We start from the raw sequence: 18,942 nt of genomic DNA, 5'->3' as shown, positions 1-18,942 counted from the left end.
TCTTCGTACATGGAGGGACAGGCTCGAACGTCCGGCCCGTCAACTGCTCCACTGTAGCTCTTCCTTAATTGCTGCAGAAGGTCTTTTTTGAGAGTTTTTTTAAGTGTCATACTCAATAAAGCAAATCTGATCAGGCAGAACAGGTGGTCTCCAAAAGAAATGCACCTTGCACCTTAAAAACACCACATAAAAAAAAAAAAAAAAAACAGTACACAAATTTAGTCCTACTTCTTTCAAGTACTTGTTCATGTAAACAATAATGAAGTGTGTATCGTACTATGCAGGAACATGGACACAAGATGACACTTGCTGAATGTAGTGTACATTGGAACATACTTGGCTTCCGTGGTTACTACGTCTCTGAGGCATGAACGTTTTACGAAATCTCACCTGGTACCATGCATTACCCTTCACATCTATGACCTTTACAAGTCGTGCTTGCAGTTGGGGTATTTTCTGCCAAAAGAAAACAACCTAGTACTACAAAACTAAATATTTTACAAGCTTCCTTCGTGGCACATTACCATGGTAAACATGACAGCAGGGTCGCTCATCGACTTTGCCATCACACAAGCGCTTTTCAGCCTTTTCTCCCAGACTTTGATGAATTTGGTCCCTACGTAAAGCATTAACCATTTTGACACATCAATTAATACAGAAAATTATCTTTTTGGCACCTTGACAAACTGGCAGGAGGTCCACTGGGCCTGAAGTCGGCGCCAAGAAGAGAGCGCTTTTGGAGGACGGGAAGTGTCAGCAAGCATTTACCAGCAGCAAATCATGATCCCTTGGCACTTTTTAAAACAAAAACAAAGACGCAAACCAGTAAACCAACAAGTTTTGAGCAGAAAGGAGGAGGCAGGGAATGGTGTGTGGTTTACAGAACAGCGCTCCCATGTCTCTCACAAGCTGTTCCTGGGAACGTTGGCAGGGGAAGGACACGTGGCCCCACGCTCCCCGCTGCAGTTCTGTTTCTACTTTGACTCTGTACCTGTGCAGAGTCACCATGTATTTTGGCAAAGTAAAACGTTGCAGGTAAATGTGTAAGCAGCTTACTAATAAAGTATGTCTACTCCAGTCTCTACCATGCCATGGACCACACTTCACCCAGCTCCTTCTGTAAACAGAAAGAGCAGTAACATTTTGTTTGTACATAAAAAAAGAACACTGTCCATATTTGTACATTCACACATAAGTTAAAATAGGAACGTACAGACGTATCATTACAGTTCAGAGGAAGGTCTCTTTTTGGAGCTGGTGTATAAAACCAGGTAGGTGTTGGTTACCAGTCCTTACCGCTGTCCTTCCTGCAGCCCTAGACCGTGGACCTTGCACAGCCCTGCATTCCAGGTCCACTTTCAGAGCCTTGTATCCCAACTGCTCACTTCTCACACAGTTTTTGGCTTGTGGCCCATTCCCGTTAGGGCTTTGTGGATTCATGGTGAGTTCGGAAGCAGTAATGTGGTTCGGCATGGGGAGCAGATGAGGAGACGTGAGTACACAACATACCCATCTGTCTCCTCGCTGCACTGGCACGCACAGGGCTGCACAGGACAAAGTAAGAAAGCAACAGCTGTCCATGTCACGGAGACTGTAAAGCCAACTCAGGGGGATAAATAAAATGTAAACATATAAAAATAAAATTCAGGAGCACCCTTGGTGTCTGCAACTCAGGAGCTGAACACGAGGCTACGTGAGGACGCCCCAACCCTGTCCTCTCTCCCATTCCTTTTGAGGTGTGGCTCCGTTGTCTCCAGGTCTGGCTGTCCAATCACAGCTTGAATCTCCTCCCATCACCGTGGCAACGTACCAAGGTGTCTGGTAAACAAAACATCCATGTAGCAGAGAAGCCACTGTACCTCTCAAAACATCTGTCAGCTATTTTGTAACCCCCAAGCCAAATCTATGATGCACCCCTGGTCCCCGAAGCCTCGATGACCTGACAGCTGCACAGCCTGGCTGAGACACCCTTTAAAAAGAAAGTGTTATTGTTAGGTTTTTCATTAAAAATGAGCCGGCAACGCTTCCTGCCGGGACTCAGGCAAGGGTGGCCAGTCCTCTCCTTCCTGTGGTCCAACGACCTCTTCCCCACGCTCAACTCAGCTCTCTAAGGACATGGCGCTGATCAGCTGCTCCACCTTGTATGCCAGCCGCTGCTTCCTGGCCTGCTCATCCTGTTCCAGTGCTGTCGTGATCTACCGAGAGAGACAAGAATCACACACCCGGTCAAGTCCAGTGTACAGGCAGTACAAAGGGGAAAGCAAAGCTCCTGCCCTCCCTCCCCCTTGGGCAGATTCCGTATCACCATCTGCTATGTGTCGATAAGAAACGGCACTATACGCAGACCTCAGCGTGATGGTTGATGTGGTAAGATCACTGTTTTGAGGAGGTACAGTTACAGAAGGAAATGTAATCAGTGTCAAGGAGGCAGCCACAACATTGATAAGTCACGCCCGTGGCAATGCACCTCCGACGCACAATCCGGGCTTTGTTTCTCATATAACCGTGACATTTGTCAAGTCGTGTTCAAAGGGAAAGCTGTGACTCCTTTATCTTCTCTAATATTGTGTCTGAAGTATTAGATTTTATGATTGTGTGACATCTCCGCTCACATTTGTGCTTTTTTTACCATGCGACTATCAAACAACAAGAGAAAGAAATGAGATCAATATAGGTGGTGTCAAAAAGTCAATAGAAAGTTCTTTATCCTGACATCAGTCAAGGAAGACGAAGACGGTTGTTAACTTGATGGTGTCTCTGCAGACAGTGAGTGCGCAGAATGCTTTTCTGATGGAATTCACTGATGGTATTAGAAGGAAGGTCTCATTGTGGTTGAACACCTCACCCTGTTACCTATGGGCTCGGGTGCAGGGTTCTCTCTGCCACACTTATTCCGCAAAATTGCGCACTGGAGGACTGTCGGGGGTAGAGGGTTCACCTACTGATGACGTGGCAAGAGGAGGTGGTGGGTGTGCATGAGTATTGTTATGTAAAAGGTGAGAAGCTTCCCCCAGCATGTCACATGTGATATAATTTAAAGGTCAACTGGATGGGACTGGGCCCATGGAGGGCATCCTACAGCAGCCCTCTCTATCCTGTGTCTCTGCCATAAACTGATCCCACCTCAGTTTGGCAGTGGACTTGTTTGTAGGGGAAGTGTGCCACTGGCCCACAGCCATCTCGCTATCATTGCAATGCATGCACTATGTTCCCAAGCTCCAGGCCCTCCCTAATCTTATGTTTTGTCAGCCAGCAGACAACAGAAAAATCTTTCAGTTTTTATCTCAACTGTGATAAATGCCAAACTACAAAGCTTACTAATCTGACAGAACATTTTCAGGTTATTAATCAGATCAAGTAAAGTGCTAACCATTAATTTATTTTGAAAAAGATATTGCTTACCATTAAAATTATGTTTATTGTGCAGTTGTTAAAGAAGCTTTAGCTGCCATATGACCAGCCCTTGGAAATAACAACACAGCATACCCCATAGTATGTAGTGCAAGAAGGAGTTTCAAACAAAGCTCTGTCCAGACACATTTAGCAGGTCATAGCTCAGTGGTCAGTGGTTCGGTTTCTCACCTCCTGGCTGTACTTGCTGACATAGGAGTATATCTCATTGAGTGCACTTAGCATGTTGAACTCGCTCGAGTGCAGGCGGGCCTGCTCTGCCAGGTAGGCATTCATGTCCTGGTCACTGATGGCGGGCAGCCGACTGATGTCGGCATAGTACCTGGGGTATAAGGGGGAACAGGACATTGAGTTTAAGTCCACATCATCAAATCGGGTACAACTACTCTTTACAGTCATTTCAAAAGAGGCTGCCTGCTAAATCCAGCTATTCAAATTGCTGCCTCCCAATTACAGAGATTTCAAAATGGGTTGTTGGATGTAATTTGTGATGTTATAAATGGGCTCATGTGGACCTGCGGTATACATCTCCTTCAGTCCCATATAAAGGTTTAAACAGGGTGCAAAGGATACCTGTCTACAAGTCTGATCGAAGAAAAAGAAAGATCAATAACAAAAAAAAATAAAACAGGAGACAGGAGTAGCTCTCAAGAATGCGACCTTCCAAACAACTGTCTGTCTCTTATTTATGGCTTGTTCAGCAAGGCTTTGGAATGTACGTCGTAGCAATGTCTGAAATCACTCTCAGCAATGATGGAAGAAACCCAAACTGTGTGCTTTTAAAACACACACACAGTGACAAGCCTTTGAACAGGCTTTCTTTTACTTGTCTTGCTCTTGTCTTTGGATCGCGACACTGGGGGAAGGGTGGGAAAAATGCACGCAAAGGCACGCAAAGACAAGCAAACCCGTTTGATTCCTGACTTGTGTTGGGAAGGGGGGCGACCCACCTCTCCACCCAGCTCTTGTAGTTCGGGATATCCTTAGCGTAGAGCAGTTTGTTGGATGGTGAGTCCTTGCCCAACCGGTGTTCTGAGGTAGAGCAGGAGTCCATGAAGGTCTGGGCCACTACTGACAGGCAGGCATCCGTTATGCTGCTTTTGTGGATGTCGAAGACAAACTGCGGGTTCTTGATCACATTCACCCAGAAGCGCAGTGGGAGGCTATGGAGACAGGTATCAAACAAAGACAGATGTCCGAAACATCCTTGTTTGTCATTGGGCACTGTGTCAGTCTGGCATCAACACTGTCAGGCCAAGATAATGTGTAAAGTAACAGACTTCTCATTACACGGTAAAGACCTGGCACTGATGCCGTCATGCTGTCACTACAAAGCATTAGTATGAACAAGGAAGTACCAAAAAAGTCACTCTGGGCAGTTTAGTAATGATTAGTAATTCATTTTGCAAAAGGAGATATTTTAATATCTATGGGTGTTATACTGATCCAGAAAAACAGCCTGAAAATGTCTACTGAACTCTTAAAGTGACATGTGTGAGTTCTCAATGCCAGAGGGGGAGAGGTGGGGCACACAGGTGCTTACCAGTTGCTCTTCCATGTGTGACGCACATCCATGTCATGGATGCCATGTCGGTCGGCCTGCTCATCCAGGAAATCAAACATGTACTTGATAGCGAGAGGGAGAGCACTACCTCGATGAACCGTGCTGAAGAGTGTCTCAAACAGGTCGTCCACAAACTTCTGCAGTGTGCCCTGGGGGCAGGGTGAAGACCGACATGGTCAGTCAGGACGTACACAAAACACAGACCAAGCGATCATACCACTGGGTCTAGATGGCACAGTTTAGAGCTCACGACATCACAGCCCTTTTATTAACTCGCTGACGAAGACTTCCTGCGAAAACACGTCTGTTCCCAAAAAATAAAACATCTTTTGGTAAGCTTGAGTGTGCTCTCCTGTCATTACGCCAAAATCTTACATACAACAGGAGGTTTTAAGCACCCAAGCCCTTTATTTCTTTATTTCTATATTTCTATACAAGTTGAGTGCATCATTTGTCCCTCTCAACTGATTTACTCACAATGCCATAAAGAAACATCTCTTAACTCATGTCAGTCAGGAACAGTACTGCATCATTACCTTGGTGGCCAGCAAGCGGGTCAGGTATATCTCTGACACCATCTTGCTTCCACGGTCACCTTCCTTCTGGTCACCATGCTCGTGGTTCTTGACCAGGTGCCAGACCTTCACTCCACTCTCCAGGTCAGGTGTGATCATGGGAGCGCGGGAGCGCAGGCTGTCGGGGCTGCCTGTGTACCGGAAGGAGGAATCTGTCAGGGTTGAAAAAGAGTGGCAGGAGTTTACAAGGAGCCAAGAGAGGGGAAATTCTCAAGATACCCAACCACTGGAAACAAAAGTGTCTCAGAAGACCCCTAGTGCCTCACACATGGAAGTAGCCTGTTGCTGCACAGAGTCACACATCATATTACATTCAATCCTCAGGAGCTTATTTCAAAACTGTGGCCCCTGGCCTCCTCCTCTAATGTGGCCTACCGAACGGGGAATTATTCCAAATTAGCCGCACCACATAACTAAACTGCAGAGGTTGATAATGGTTATGTTAGGAGGCTGTGATGAGGTTGTGAAAAAAGAAACGTACCACCATCCTACTGAGTCAAGCCCCGCGAGTTCCAGGGCGCCTTTCACAAGATGGATGGAAAAGACTCAGGCACTTTGCAAATATTTCATTAAACCCAAATCAATGGCAGCCGGGCCCTCTGCTCTCTGTCGAGAGCGCACTCCCTACCATCCCTCACGCAGATTGAAATGTGTCTCTGCTCATCTGCTTTCAAAAGAATGAATAAATGCCTTTTTCCAGGCACCATTGTGCAGCCAACATGTAAAGCATCTCCGTTGCAGCCCTAACCAATACATCAAAAGGTCCATAATAAGTGAGTACTTCTCCTCCGCCTCCTCTAGCCCTCTGCCAGGATGAGAAGAAGGAGTCTTCCTAAGAAAATGGAGCTGCTCCTTGCTCTCGCCAATTAGTTTGTGTTTCTTGGAGCTGGAGAGTGCTCGTGGGAGCGGGGATCAGGGAGGCACGGTCTCACCTGGCTTCAAAGGTACTAGTGGGGTGGGAATAGCATGCATGCACCGGCGACTGGCTGCTTTCGCGGGGATTTTCAAAGGCGACCAAATCAGGGGCCGGGCTCCAGGGAAATGAGCTTGAAGTAGTGGAGGAGGGCTGGGGAGATTTGGGCTGGAAATCCAGCTTAAGCCACCGACCTGTCACTGGCCCCTTGCCTCCTCCGCAACTGGCTCAGTTAGCTCTATTTCTACAGCTCTGAATGCGATGCCTGTTTTCTGTCTGCCAGTGTGGCCGAGTCTAACCAAAGCAACGCACTGCATTACATTTATTAATTCAGAATTTTTTAAACCAGCATATGACTCAGTAAACAAAAGTGCAGTTCAAGACAGATGAAGAGGTGTAGATAAAGGCACCCATTTGCTGAAATGAATCTAAGCATCACATATCGAGCCAGTGTGGACTGGTCTGCAGGGTATCCACATGTACCTCAGCCATTCTTGGCCAATCACCTGAGCGGTTATGACATCGTCACAGGCCTTCACATGCTTCAGGAAGGGTTGGAGAAACACTTTAAGAGAATCATCGACAAGCTTATATTTCTTTTGTGGTGAGCATTGATTACAATGAATGGATCTAAATAAGGAAATCAACAAAAATCGATTTCTGCTATGTTGGACCACTTCTCTCGCAAGAAGTGCCGCCTGGGGTTGAGCACGGGCAACAAGTCTGTCTGTGGTTATTTTTCCCAGGCACGTGCCAGTTTGCAGACGTGCACCGTCCTGAGACTGTGGCAGGATGGCAGTGATCTTTCAACAGCTTGTGCTGGTGTGAAGTACAATTGGCAACAAATAATTAGCAGCAAAGGCTGCCTTCAGCCAGGCCGGATGGGAATGAGCCGGAGCAGATGGGAGGCCTGTGGAGCACTCAATGGGTGTTCCTTAAGGAGGGAAATAGCATGTATTACTGCCCCAGCTCCCAGCGACAACCCGTAACCGCATAATCTTGTTACACTGATGGCTCGTTACACAATCATCGCAGTACAGTGACAGCTTGTTACAGGATTACCTTGTTACACTGACAGCCAGTTGCCAGATCACTTCGTTACACTGACAGCTCGTTTTACAGGATCATCTTGTTACAGTGACAGCCCATTATAGGATTATCTTGTTACAGGGTTACCTCAGTACAATGACAGCACATTACAGTAACAGCTCGTTACAGATCGAGGCTGATATAGTGACAGCCTGTTACAACAAACTGTTGTCATGTCAGGATGTTATAGTGACAGCTCGTTACAGAATCAGGCCATTATAGTGTTATTCCCTGACAGCATCAGCTCGCTGCCGTGTCAGTCCATCACAGTGTAGAGCGTTACAAGTCATTACTGCATCAGCTTATTACACCAACAGCTTGTTAAGGTGACAACTCATTACATAAACTAGTTGTTACAGCATCAGCTAGGTGGTGTCAGCTTGTAACAGTACCAGATTTTTTACAGTGTCAGCTCGTTACAGTCACAGGTCATGACAGCATCATTTCATTACAGTGTCAACTTGTTACAGTCACAGGTCATTATAACATCAGTTCGTTACAGTGTCAGGTCATTACAGTAACAGCTCATTACTGTGACAGCTTATTATGACAACAGCTCATTTCAGCATCAGCAAGTTAAACTATCAGGTCATTATAGTATCAGCTTGTTATAAGATGAGCCCATTACAGATTTAGCCTTTTACAGAAACTGCCCATTACAATCCGGCTCTGACAATCAACCCTATGCATGAACAGCATGGAGGAGGAAAAAGAAAGCTTTCACCAGTGCTGGGGACAAAAAAATAAGTAAAAAACAAAAACAAACAGGTCACCATGGTCAACCATGACGCTGGACCCCTTGGGGGAAGAACAGACTCACATCGAGTTCTTATTGCAGAAACCCACATCCTTCTACCAGTAGCCCTGAACTAAGGGAGAGTGAATTCCCACAGAGGTACATGAGACAAAGTGAACACAGAATATGACATGAAACATCATTCAGACAAGGTATGCAGTACATCACAATGAGACCAAAGATAACTAGGATTAAAAAAAGATCCCTAGCAACTGATGCATTTATACAATGTATATATTCAGGAGATTGTTCCAAACCCCTACGATTCATGATGGCATAAAACCTCATACTAAAGATGTTCCTGGCATATAAGAGACTGAGATAAGGAGCCAAGAGCACACTGACCTTGTGTCAGTCTGAGATGGAAGAGGAACTGGCAGGGAATGGTTCAGATCATGCATTTCCAAGTTCTATCCTTCAAAGGGAGGAGACTCACCATATCTGCTGATGGAAGTGCGGGAGATGCTGGCCGATGGGGGGATGTTGTAGGAAGATGTCTGCTTGGGCACCAGCGCCACCACGCATCGGTCTGACACCTGTGGGAGTCCAGGGATAAGAAAAAGGGGCAAATGGTTGTCACTACTGCTCTCCTGTCATGCTAATAGGCGAGTTGCTGCCTTAGGGCATTTCACCATCATCTTCTCTAGCTCACGTACTCAAAGGTTTAGGAAGCACGGCTAGAGAAATATGAATATATAGATGTAAATTGGGTAGCATTATGGTTAAGGACATAAAATTGTTAGCTTTGAGATTTCTGGTTTAAGCTGGTTTCAGTGGTTGTTCTGCTACATTACAACTGCAGGGTATTGAACCACAACTAGCAGTAATAATGATAATGGTAATAATATAAAGCCAAGTAGGATGCAGTAACATGGCCATCATCCTGGCCCTGACATAAGTAATAAACAGGATATGATGATGATGATGATGATTTCACCTCTCACCCGATACCCTTTTGCAAGAGAATCATAATCACTGCCTGCACCTCTAAACAGCGCCCTCAAATACTCTGAGAAGTGCTCTCCCCTTAACAGATGGTTCATTCTGAGACTCTTTGGTTTGTCTCTCACAAAGGCATTACATTGAGCGTCTGTTTGGGGCCCCGCCAGTCAGCTGCTGCTCATTGTCATTCTCACCACTCTGGAACTGTTGCAGAAACAAGTAGGCCTTTTGGGGGATGGCAGCAGAACCGGAGAGAAATGCTCTAGGTGGGGGGCCTCCCATTGGAGCGTCTGCCGCATGCCACTGATGTCCTACTGTCTGGTTGCCGGCTCTGAGATTGCGACTCCTCCACAGAGGAGCAACGGGCTGAGGCTTCTCGCTGTTTAAGCACCAACCCTCCATTTCTGCTTTATTGCATCTGCTTCTTTCAGGCAATTTTCAGGCTCTCTGATCTCCCTTAGTGATCTATACCAGCTGAGAGGGGAGAAGGGTGGGGGCGGAAGAAAGAGCAGGAGATGTGTGTACGTATGTCAGGGGGAGGTCATTTTCAAACCTCCAAAAAAGGAATAAAATTAACCCGAGATCCTCACATGAAAACAGAACCTCCCCAAAAAGCATCCTGCTGCGCTTCTGTCCCCGCTCCATCCCTGCTCTCGCTCTGCTTAATGAACCTCGACACCCTGGGTTTGCATTTTTCCAAAAAAAAAAAAAAATTCAACATTAATATTATGAATGGTTCCTTTCCTCCTTTCACCATCTCGGCATTTAGTTTCCCTCCACATTTAATCCAAGCTCTGCCAGCACTATCTATTTTCCTCCCTGGGGTTGCTCTGCCGAGGGTACGCGGTACCAGCGGTACAAAGGCCATAGCGCATCGCCGTATTAATGCAGACAACTGGCAGAACAGAGAAATGCTAATCCGATGGTGCGACTCTGCGTGTGTTTTTAAAGCCGTGCCTGAGTAAATGCGTTTTTAAAATGACTCTCTGTCTCGCCCTCCACCATTACAATCTCCTGCAAAAACAGATTGTTGGGGCCAATGCTGAGTGGAGTGCAAAGACATACACACAACAGCTTTTACGCTCTGTGCGCAGCAGCTCTCGTGAGGACAGCACACTGCAGAGTTAGAGCTCCTAAACTCCCGCAACGCATTCGAGACCAGAGTTTTACCCAAGAGCAGGAGGCATGGAGCATGTAAGGCCGTGCTGTGTGTGAAGGCGTGCAGAAAAGATGCAGATGTGTTCAAAGATGTCTTGTCAAGTATCCTCAGCAACTGGTCTGTCAACCTTGCTCTTCAAAAGAAGGGCCCTCCTTTCCTGTAAAACCTTCAGATGAGTGCCAAAGACCCCCAGAGTCATTTCATTACATGGGTAGCAGCTCTGCCTGACTGGGATCTTGGGTAGTAATGGCTGCCCCAGGGAGACACCTGAAAATCTGTCTTCCATACACCCACCACTCTCCACTCTGAGATGTTTATGGCCTGCACAAGGCTTGAGAACATGAAGCCTACGGTAAATCTAGAGAAGGACTATGTACCGCCTTCTGAGCTCAACCTGCCCTCCTCCATCTGTATCCCCACTCCTTTCATCCTCCTTGCAAGGCTCCACCTGAAAGGGAGGCAGGTGCAAGAATAAAGATTTCTAATGACTAACACAGGTGCATGTGCCCTTCCAGAATAATCCACACAAAGTGTGGGTAAGGCCTGGCTCTGCTTGAGATAATGCTCCAGATCTTTGGGATGCTGATGGCTATCAAGGTTGAGCGCTGCAAATGCTCCCGGGCACCCAGTGGCGTAGTTCCGCAAGCGCTAGGACAGAAAGCTGTGTTAATTTGGCGGGATCTGACGCCCGCTGTGGAAGCTGCAGTGAAAGCTGTAGTACGTGTTGAGAAGTGGTATGAGACACTCTTGCACTGTGAAAGACCCTTAGCAACTGGTGTTCCAACCCTAGCAACCAGACTCCCATAAAATAACCCTTAACCAACAGCTCTTGTTAACACATGGCCAGGCAAATATGCAGAAGGGTTATTTAGAGACACCAAGGACTGCTTATTTCATGAAGTACTTGTTTTGCATGTCTGAACAATGTTAGACTGAACAATTACACAAAGAGCTATGCATAACAATAATTAGTTTGTCGCTGTCGTGTGGCTGTGTTCTTCAGAAGCAGTTTATATTATGGTAATTGAGCAGTTGTAGGCTACAGAAAAATGTTTACCTAACCTTGTATACCTTTGTGTTCCTCTGTTATCCATCCAAAGTCCGCTCATCTCATCGAGCTACTGTGTAGCTATATTTCTGTAGTTAAAGACTAAGCAGTACATCTCTGCTCTGTTTCTTTTTCCTGGTTTTTGTAACTGAAAGACTAAAAAAGGTATTTTTTACATAAGTTTTCCATAAATACACATTCATACTAATTGCTTATCAGCAGGAAAAGGTTTTCTGGTCCCAGGCTGTGTGCAATAAATTTACAGAACGGTTGACCCTGTTGTAGCTCTACAGAGTGCAGAACTTCTTACTTCAAACTTTGAAACTGGAAGAAAAGTAGAGTCATTGAAATGCAATCTTAGCACTGTCCATCACCAGCCCCACCCCCAAAGTACAGCTCTGACCTCTGACCTCCAACCTGGGAAGTTCAGCTTTCTTTACATGCTTTTATCACTCACCCACTTGGATGTGAGTTGAACACTGTCATACAAAGGCCCAAAGACAGACAATTCCTTCTTGCCTATGTCTAGACCCCGATGGTGTGTGCTAAAACCCTCCAGTCCAGTTGTTATCACTGTTGCATTTACAATGTGCAATAAAAATTTATTCTGGTACCTGCTCTATAATACATTCAAGATGATACGTTTGTTAGTCTTCACCAGCAGTGCCTTTCTCTCCAGCTGGCAGTCAATGGGCAGGACACATCTACTCATCTCACTGGACCAGTGGTCTTACCTTGCAGACCCTACCTACTACACATGTGCGTACACATACTTTATTTAAATTTCTAATCTGCTTTGCCTATCTCCCATACCACTCAAGCCTTGAAATTGTAAATTCATTGAATCTAACATCTGGGCCCATGGAGGCCCCCAGAGATGGTCCCGGATCCGTCCATAATGCCATTCATTGGCTACAAGGTTAACAGCCTCACCTCCGGAGATAACAAAGTAAGGTGAGGGGGGAGGTGCTGGGGGGGGGGGGGGCAGTACAAGGAGGGCATAGAAAAAGAGCTGGGCAGATGAAAGAATCCTTGACAAGTCAAGAGACTAATCAACACAGGGAGATAAAATCGGTCCAGGTACAACACTCAATATTTCATATCTTTATTCCACTGACCAGGATTAATGTCTTTAGAGATTCATTCAATCATTGGGCTGTATCGCAAAAGTGATTGAATTAAGATATAATGCTCATGCACCAATGGTCCAGTTATGTTTTTTGGGGAAAAAGGGTGGAAATTAGCATATCTATACAACACGTCATTTTTTATTATGGTCGAGAGAATAAATAAGATGGCTGCCACAGTAGTTGGGAAAAGTATAAATTTTAATGCCATGCAGTGCGCTACCGGTCTCCTGCAGGTGAGAATTCACAGTCACAGGGCACCTTTCGGTTTTCGCCATTAACTCTGCATATTTCAGTCTCCCTCCCTCGGTTTCCTTGGTGCTTACTCTGCTCCGGCACCTTTCTCCCGGTGACAGCGATTTTTGGTGCTGAGCTGTTTGTTGCTCTTCTGCCTTTGGATGGTGACCAGCTAGTGTGCCAGCAGGATGTGGTTTCGTAGACTGATGCGCCGATTGACGCTCATGAATTGGTTGGCTGCCACCTACAAGCTCCCTTTCTCTTACCCTAACAGCTTCCGAACACTCTTATCAACGTGCCACCCCCATGCCTCAAGCGCCCTTCCAGCCACCACAACCCTGTGGTCTGGTATCGTGTTATAACCATACAGAACACGGATCACGGCACAGAGGCTCTCATATTGCCAATCAATATTACACCTCAGATCTGCTGTCGAATGAAACGACCACTCAGGCATTTCTACCCTAAAGCAGCTCCCCTGGCTCGTGAGCCAGACAACGAGAAGTGCAGACAGAAAAAACAGATTTAAAAAAAAAAAAAAAAAAAAAACACACAAACACAGATATGGATAATTGAAGACGTGTTGTGTTTCCTGTTGAGGAATTACCACAGAGACCAGCTGGGGGACTGCAAGGCGAGGAGAAGCACTATGCAGTATGTATGGGTGGGGTCAACTGAGGGGAGATGGGGTGACCCTGGCCTTTTGCCTGCACGCCAATCACCCTCCCAACCTCTGTTCGCAGCTCAAAGAATCAGACAGTGGGCAGAGGGTCCTCCAACTGAGTATGAGAGAGCTGCTGGCCACCAGAACTTCTGAATGATTCATAAGCTCTGAGAACAACCCCCTCATGAGCTCCACCTTCCTCAGTTGTGGGGAAGCTCTGAGCAGGAAGTGCCAGGTAAACTCCTAACCCCCAGAGAGGCTGAGAGGGGTTCAGGGTGGAGTGAGGCTCGGCTAATTGCTGCAATAACAGGTAAAGGACAGGTCTAGCTCATGGCGGGAGATCAATTACGGATTCCGGGTGGGCGTGGGTCACTGCTGGTTGCTCAGGTCCAACTTCTGTAGAGTTTCCGTCTTACTGAACTCTCCAAGGAGGTCACTTTACACAACTCTTGTTCGGCAGACAAAAAAAATAAAGAAATAAAAATCACTGCCTATCATACTCTCAGAGTTTTGGAGTGTAAGAAATGGTCGGATCACATGGGGCCATCAGTCAGGAAGCACACAGCAGAGTTCCATAATAAAAGAATACCATATGCTGTGTTTGTAAATTTTAAGCTCTACTGAGCCACACAGACTATCCCCAGATAGGAGAGAGTTAATTAAATTAAAGATTCTACCATTAACATATTTAGTGTTTACATTAAGTAAGTCACACGCAATCAATAATACTTTGACTTTAATCACGAGAGACTGCTAGGTACTGCAATGAAAACCATAACCATAAATAGACAGAACCCTCAGGAGGAGCATGTGGTTAAAGCAGCTGAGGAAATCAGAGTTTGCAATTCTCAGATGCATCACTAGGGTTGGTGTCACTCCTGCACTGACCCCCCTCTCAGACCAGACCATCTTTAGTAAAGCTGTTTGTACTAATGTTACTTGTAAATCGTAACTCCCGTATTATATCACTGAATGTAATGGCAATAGTAGTGACATAAACAACTAGCAAAATTAAAATCACACCTTTAAATTACAATATCATACGCACAGCCTAAATGTATTTGCATTTACAGGTGGTCCCCGGTTTACAATGGGGTTGCGTTCTGGGAAACCCATCATAAATCAAAAATATCGTAAATCGAAAATGCATTTAATACATGTAATACACACCTTTGCGAGGCAGACTGGGAGATGTGGATTGCTGCCGCTGCTTAGCATCGCAAGAGAGTATCGCGCCGCATATCGCTTGCCCGGGAAAAAAATCAAAATTCAAAATTCGAAGTACGGTTTCTAGTGAATGTCTATCGCCAGCTCACCATAGTAAAGTCGAAAAAATCGGAAGTCGGGGACCACATGCGCGTAGTTTCATGTAGTTAAGGTGAAAATTTGGTACGAAAACAATAGAATTTGGAGTAAAAACATTTAAGAACTGTATCAAAATTATGTTTAACATTATTAATATAGGTTCACAAATACTATCACAATACTGTGGCTAAAACACCAGAAAATTTGACTAAAACAGTGATGATGAAAACACCAGCAGCAACTAAAATAACAGCACATTCTTGTAGCACGTGCAGACGAAACTATGTGATTCGAAGCATCATTGTAATTGGTTAATAATGAGAAGGATCAAGAAGTAAAGTAGGATAGTTTTAGGCTTGTGGGTATAGTGATACATGTAAGCTGGGCTTCCGAAAAATGTTTTTGCTCTTATAACTAACTACAGGGATATTTTTTATAAAAAATAATACATTTGTGCTGAAACACTGCACAAAAATTTTATACACAGTCATTTTGGTGTCACCCCCTCTGATGGTGTCACCTGGTGCAGTCCGCATCCCCTGCACCCCCCTAGTGACTCCGCTGGCAACGCTGTACACAGCATACTTGGCATGTTTGAAATGAATGATCCCCATGCAGCTGTGGGTTTGAACAATAGGAACGTGGGAGTTGTCCGAGGTGCGGATGAGGTGGATGAAACATCTCTCACCTGGTAGTGCATGAGGGTGTTGAGCCTCTTCCAGTCATTCTCAATCTTGGTGGTGATGTCCTCGTCCTGTAATACCACACGTGCCATTCGTCCCTGACGCCACTCTGGGGTTCGAGCAAAAAAAAAACCCGAATCAGACCCTGGCCACAGATGGACCCAGCACTTGGACTCATAGCCTATATGTTTCCTGCATGGCAGTATATTAAAACCCAGTAATCAAGCATCAGCGCATGCTGTTTGCTGACCATACGCCTATGAGAAAGGTCGAGGGAGATGGGCACTGCCACAGTAGCTACAGCACAGGGAAAACTTCAGTCAAAATTTCAAACTGTTAACCGTCACTAAAGTACTGAATAAGCAAACATATTTCTTTAAGTGAGGAAGTTCTGCAAACACCTCTCAAACTCCTTATATGCAAATCGATAAGACTAACATGAATTTTAATTAAACTCCCGAGAGGAGAAATTTCCAGATAGGCTGTGCCTTTGTTCTTCTCAACCTGACTGGTGTTTGTATGGTGCCATGAGTGGTGCCATGCGTAGATTTTTTGGAGCTTATTTGAGATGCTTTAAAGAACAATTCAATGTCTGTATTATGGAAAGAAATGGAGGAGGCAGCCTGAGGAGGGTAATGAAATTATAATGAGGATGTCGAGAGAAAGATGGTAGGGCGACATGAACCTCCAGAGTGAGTGGTCATTGATTTTTCCATGTTGACTGGACTTCACTACCATAGCAGGGAGGTTCTTGCTGAGACCCGTTTCCATGGCGACAGCAAAACAAAAAGCACCTATCGTGCTCAGAGCATGTGCAAGTGGGGATGCTGCACTAAAGATGAAGGGGGCAAGTATGTGTGAGTCTTGGCCTATGGGGTGGATGATGGGGGTTGTTGAGGTCTGTTTGGTTCTTGTTTCCTGATTGTTTGACTGGTGATTTGTTTGAAGAGCAGCAAACAAAGTGTGGTGTCACAAGGAACCAGAGGGACGGGGCACAAGATGAACATGATGTTCCACCATCCTACCTGTTGACCCATCTGCTGGAATGAACCTGGATCACTCAGTCAGAGACCCAATGCCCAGGTTCATCGAGTCTGTTTGCTGATTAACTGTAGCAGGAACATGAGCCCAACTGCAAAACTGGGAGCGGATCAAGGCCGTTAGTGTTCAGAGTGTGTTGCTTTTGACTCACCCAAATCCATGTCTACGGCACGTGGCCTCTGGGAGTAGGGCATGTTCTTGTAGACGGCATCCAAGATCTTCTCCTTCACCTGGGTGATGGTGTCGCAGTTGAGCACCTTGACAGGGATCTCTGGGCTGTTCTCATTGTCGGGGTTCACACAGTTCAGGATCTGGGGGGGGCGGGGGGGTGAAAGCAGGAGATGGAAGGGTGTCAGAAGTTTCCAGTTATGACTGCTCGTCCAAATCTGCTCGAAACGGCAGCTTTAAGAGGCTATTTCCGTGCAAGCACGCTTCCGAAAAAATCTAATTTCACACTTACGGTAGGACACCAATTTCCAACTCTAGCGGGGTATTGACGAGTAATGAGCCAAATTTCCCATCAGTGCAATTGGACCATTGTCCTCTCTCCTTGCCCCTCCCACCCAGCCGCTTCCAACCATGACCACCATTCCTATTGAAGCACTTGCGCTGGAGTCCAAATATATTGATGGTTTAATAAGGACCGAAAGAAGGCAGCCAAAGATGCAGAGGAGCCTCTGAAAACATGACATGTATCATCATCTAAAGGATGGGGGAATAAAGAGCTTAACTTAATGGAGAAGAGCATCTGATTTGTTTTGCATTCATACCCCTGCAGTCTCAGTATCGGCTGTGATTTTCTGTGCTGTTCCCCATGTGCGGTGCTTATGGGGACAGAGAACATTACAGGAGGCCGGTGCCACTGGGTTCAGGTTCTCTACTGCAGCTGTTTTTCTTTTTAAGCACAGAGAAGACAGATGCCAGGTAGCACGAGGTATGAGCAAAAGTGTGTCAGAATTCCCTTGCTTTTTGTGTTTGCTTTTATTTCATTAATTCTTGCCTCTCTCATGATGCATTGGGGAATTACAACTGTTTACCTTGTGTTTACGAGAGATAAACTGAAGCCCAATATAACAGCAAGCTGCAAACGGCTGCAAAACATAGAGCGCTGCATATTTTCCTTCTTACGGGGAACCTGAACTAAGCTGAGCAGAATTATTGTTTTTCATGCAGTGTTTTCTGCGACGTGACACCGCTTGATATCGAGAACGTTTTCAACTTTCAGGCACACTTTACACCTGAGACAGAGGACAGTAGTGTTTTACAAAGACGTCTATAAAACAGGTGAGACTCAATTCAAAACGAGTGAAATGATTATAAGATAACTGAGAAACAGCTATTATTATTATTATTACTATCTCGTATGTAGCTGACTCCTTTGTCCAAGATGAATTACCGTCTCGTTGCATCTTCGAATGTGTTGGGTCTGCCCGTGTGTGTCTTTGTGGGTCTGACGTCTGTGTGTGTGCATCCGTGAGTGTGAATGTGTGCTGCAGCACTGACCAGGGTCTTGTAGTCGATCTGCTGGCGGATGAGCTTGTCCTCACTCAGGGAGTAGCGAGCCTCTCCAGTGATGGCGTCGATGGGACCCTTCTCCATCTGCTGCTTCATTGCGCAGTACAGCATGAACAGGGGCTCCCCTGCGCATTCCTGCGAAAGGGGGGCAAAGGCATGAGACACAAACAATCCTCCAATACACACACACACACACACAACCCTGACGCTAAAATGGGAACTCGCGGTAGAACCTTTTGGGGATTTGGGATCGATCATTTTGTTTGACAGTCACACCCTGTTTCTGAGATCTTTCACACAGACTCCCCCGCAGGCCCACAGTGAGCACCGGCCGAGCAAAGCAACCTTCTTGCATATGTCACCTACCTTGAGGAATTTATGGAGTAGGAAGGCGAACCAGTTGGTCAACATCTTCTCGGCGACAGATTCCGTCCTAAAATTACAGAGAAGGCAACTTAGACTATGTGTCAGAGCACCATAAAAACTGCACATCCCCTTTAAGTTGACACGCTAAATCGTCCTTTGCTGCAAACAGTCATCACAACGTTGCCCGTTAGGATTCAGGAGTTCTGACCGACTATGGTGTGGTATTGGAATCATCTGAATGTGTGTCCAAAGGGTTTCCAACAGTTTGCTGGTACTCTACTGACCAGTACCTGCATGGTACCTGGGAAGAAGGGACTGCATTGTGCCTGTATGCATTTACAGAGCTTCACAGTGAGCCCCGCTCCAGAAAGGGAATCTAACAAAAGTAATAAAAAAACACACCCTCACCTCCTTTCATGTTCCACACAGAAGGTGGTGGCGTACACACAACGCCCCCCCCAAACCCAAAACCCACCCTTCAGTTAAACATCTCAGACAAGCGAGAAT

The 18,942-nt window shown here is 45.9% G+C and overlaps 1 protein-coding gene across 1 annotated transcript in view; it reads right to left on the bottom strand.

Moving 5' to 3' along the window:
- Positions 1–1,960: 1,960 nt before the first annotated feature.
- plxna2 (plexin A2) overlaps positions 1,961–18,942 on the bottom strand; it is a 163,442-nt gene continuing 146,460 nt past the window's right edge. Inside the window, exons 23-32 of the mRNA XM_018760798.2 lie at positions 18,436–18,502; positions 18,058–18,204; positions 16,706–16,865; positions 15,519–15,622; positions 8,785–8,884; positions 5,512–5,702; positions 4,955–5,124; positions 4,362–4,574; positions 3,583–3,733; positions 1,961–2,195 (exon numbers count right to left, since the gene is read on the bottom strand). Of these exons, the coding sequence (XP_018616314.1) occupies positions 2,100–2,195; positions 3,583–3,733; positions 4,362–4,574; positions 4,955–5,124; positions 5,512–5,702; positions 8,785–8,884; positions 15,519–15,622; positions 16,706–16,865; positions 18,058–18,204; positions 18,436–18,502 (1,399 nt within the window). The 3' untranslated portion in view covers positions 1,961–2,099. The remainder of the gene's footprint in view (positions 2,196–3,582; positions 3,734–4,361; positions 4,575–4,954; positions 5,125–5,511; positions 5,703–8,784; positions 8,885–15,518; positions 15,623–16,705; positions 16,866–18,057; positions 18,205–18,435; positions 18,503–18,942) is intronic.

Source organism: Scleropages formosus, chromosome 19, assembly GCF_900964775.1.
Source record: "Scleropages formosus chromosome 19, fSclFor1.1, whole genome shotgun sequence".
Lineage (NCBI taxonomy): Eukaryota > Metazoa > Chordata > Actinopteri > Osteoglossiformes > Osteoglossidae > Scleropages > Scleropages formosus.
The sequence above is the reverse complement of the archived record's forward strand: the minus strand, read 5'-3'. Positions and strand labels throughout refer to the sequence as shown.